Below are 762 nucleotides of genomic sequence, written 5' to 3' on the forward strand. Positions count from 1 at the left end.
TTGAGGATGATATTATTGATTAATACTGCTTTTCTCCATCCAAACAGCCTTTCCTAGATGAGCAGAAAATATGTTATGTTTTTATGCATCGTTTTTATTACAATAGCATGCACTGAATCATGCACAATAAGACCAGGAACATTTATTTGGTAAAAAACTTAAAATTAAAAGGTTAATTTTAATTTCATGCTGACTGCCATTCCAAACTAAACCAATGAGACTAAGAACATCTAATGTTCGTGTCCCCCTTTGATCAGAGTTCCTGATGCAGAAGCAGAAAGCTGATGGGAGTGAATTCAGCAAACCAAATCTCGGAGAGCAGGAGGAGACAGCGAGAGCTGACACACACCTTTCTTGGAGCGTCTAGGTTTCGGCGGTGCAGCGGGACGGCGTGGAAGCTGTGCATGTAAGCGGGCGTCTTTATGAAATTTAAACAGGATACGAGGGGGGAAAAAAGACAAGTAGCAGACAAGAATGAATGAGAAGCCAAAAGAAAAGCAAAACCTCACAAAACAAGCACCAAGCTGAAAACAAGAATAAGCATTAGCATCAGCAATGAGGCACCACAGTGAGAAAGAAAGAGCTGAACCACCACTGCAGCAAAGCATTCTGGGAAACAAGATCCACCGTCGCATTTTGAGCTGCTTACAGTGACCACAAAAACACACATTTCAACAACAGCACTTTGGCATTTATGTAAAATGAGCAAAGCTTTGTGATCTGAAATGAAACTGCAGACTGTGAAACATAAACCAATGAAAG

General features: G+C 40.7%; 1 protein-coding gene across 1 annotated transcript in view; it reads right to left on the reverse strand.

The window, feature by feature from the left end:
* Window positions 1–762, reverse strand: part of LOC107591465 (peripheral-type benzodiazepine receptor-associated protein 1-like) — an 18,737-nt gene that overhangs the window by 8,881 nt on the left and 9,094 nt on the right. Inside the window, exon 5 of the mRNA XM_016280610.1 lies at window positions 350–418. Within this exon, the coding sequence (XP_016136096.1) occupies window positions 350–418 (69 nt within the window). The remainder of the gene's footprint in view (window positions 1–349; window positions 419–762) is intronic.

This window comes from Sinocyclocheilus grahami, unplaced genomic scaffold (assembly GCF_001515645.1).
Source record: "Sinocyclocheilus grahami isolate Dianchi unplaced genomic scaffold, SAMN03320097.WGS_v1.1 scaffold142.1, whole genome shotgun sequence".
Classification (NCBI taxonomy): domain Eukaryota; kingdom Metazoa; phylum Chordata; class Actinopteri; order Cypriniformes; family Cyprinidae; genus Sinocyclocheilus; species Sinocyclocheilus grahami.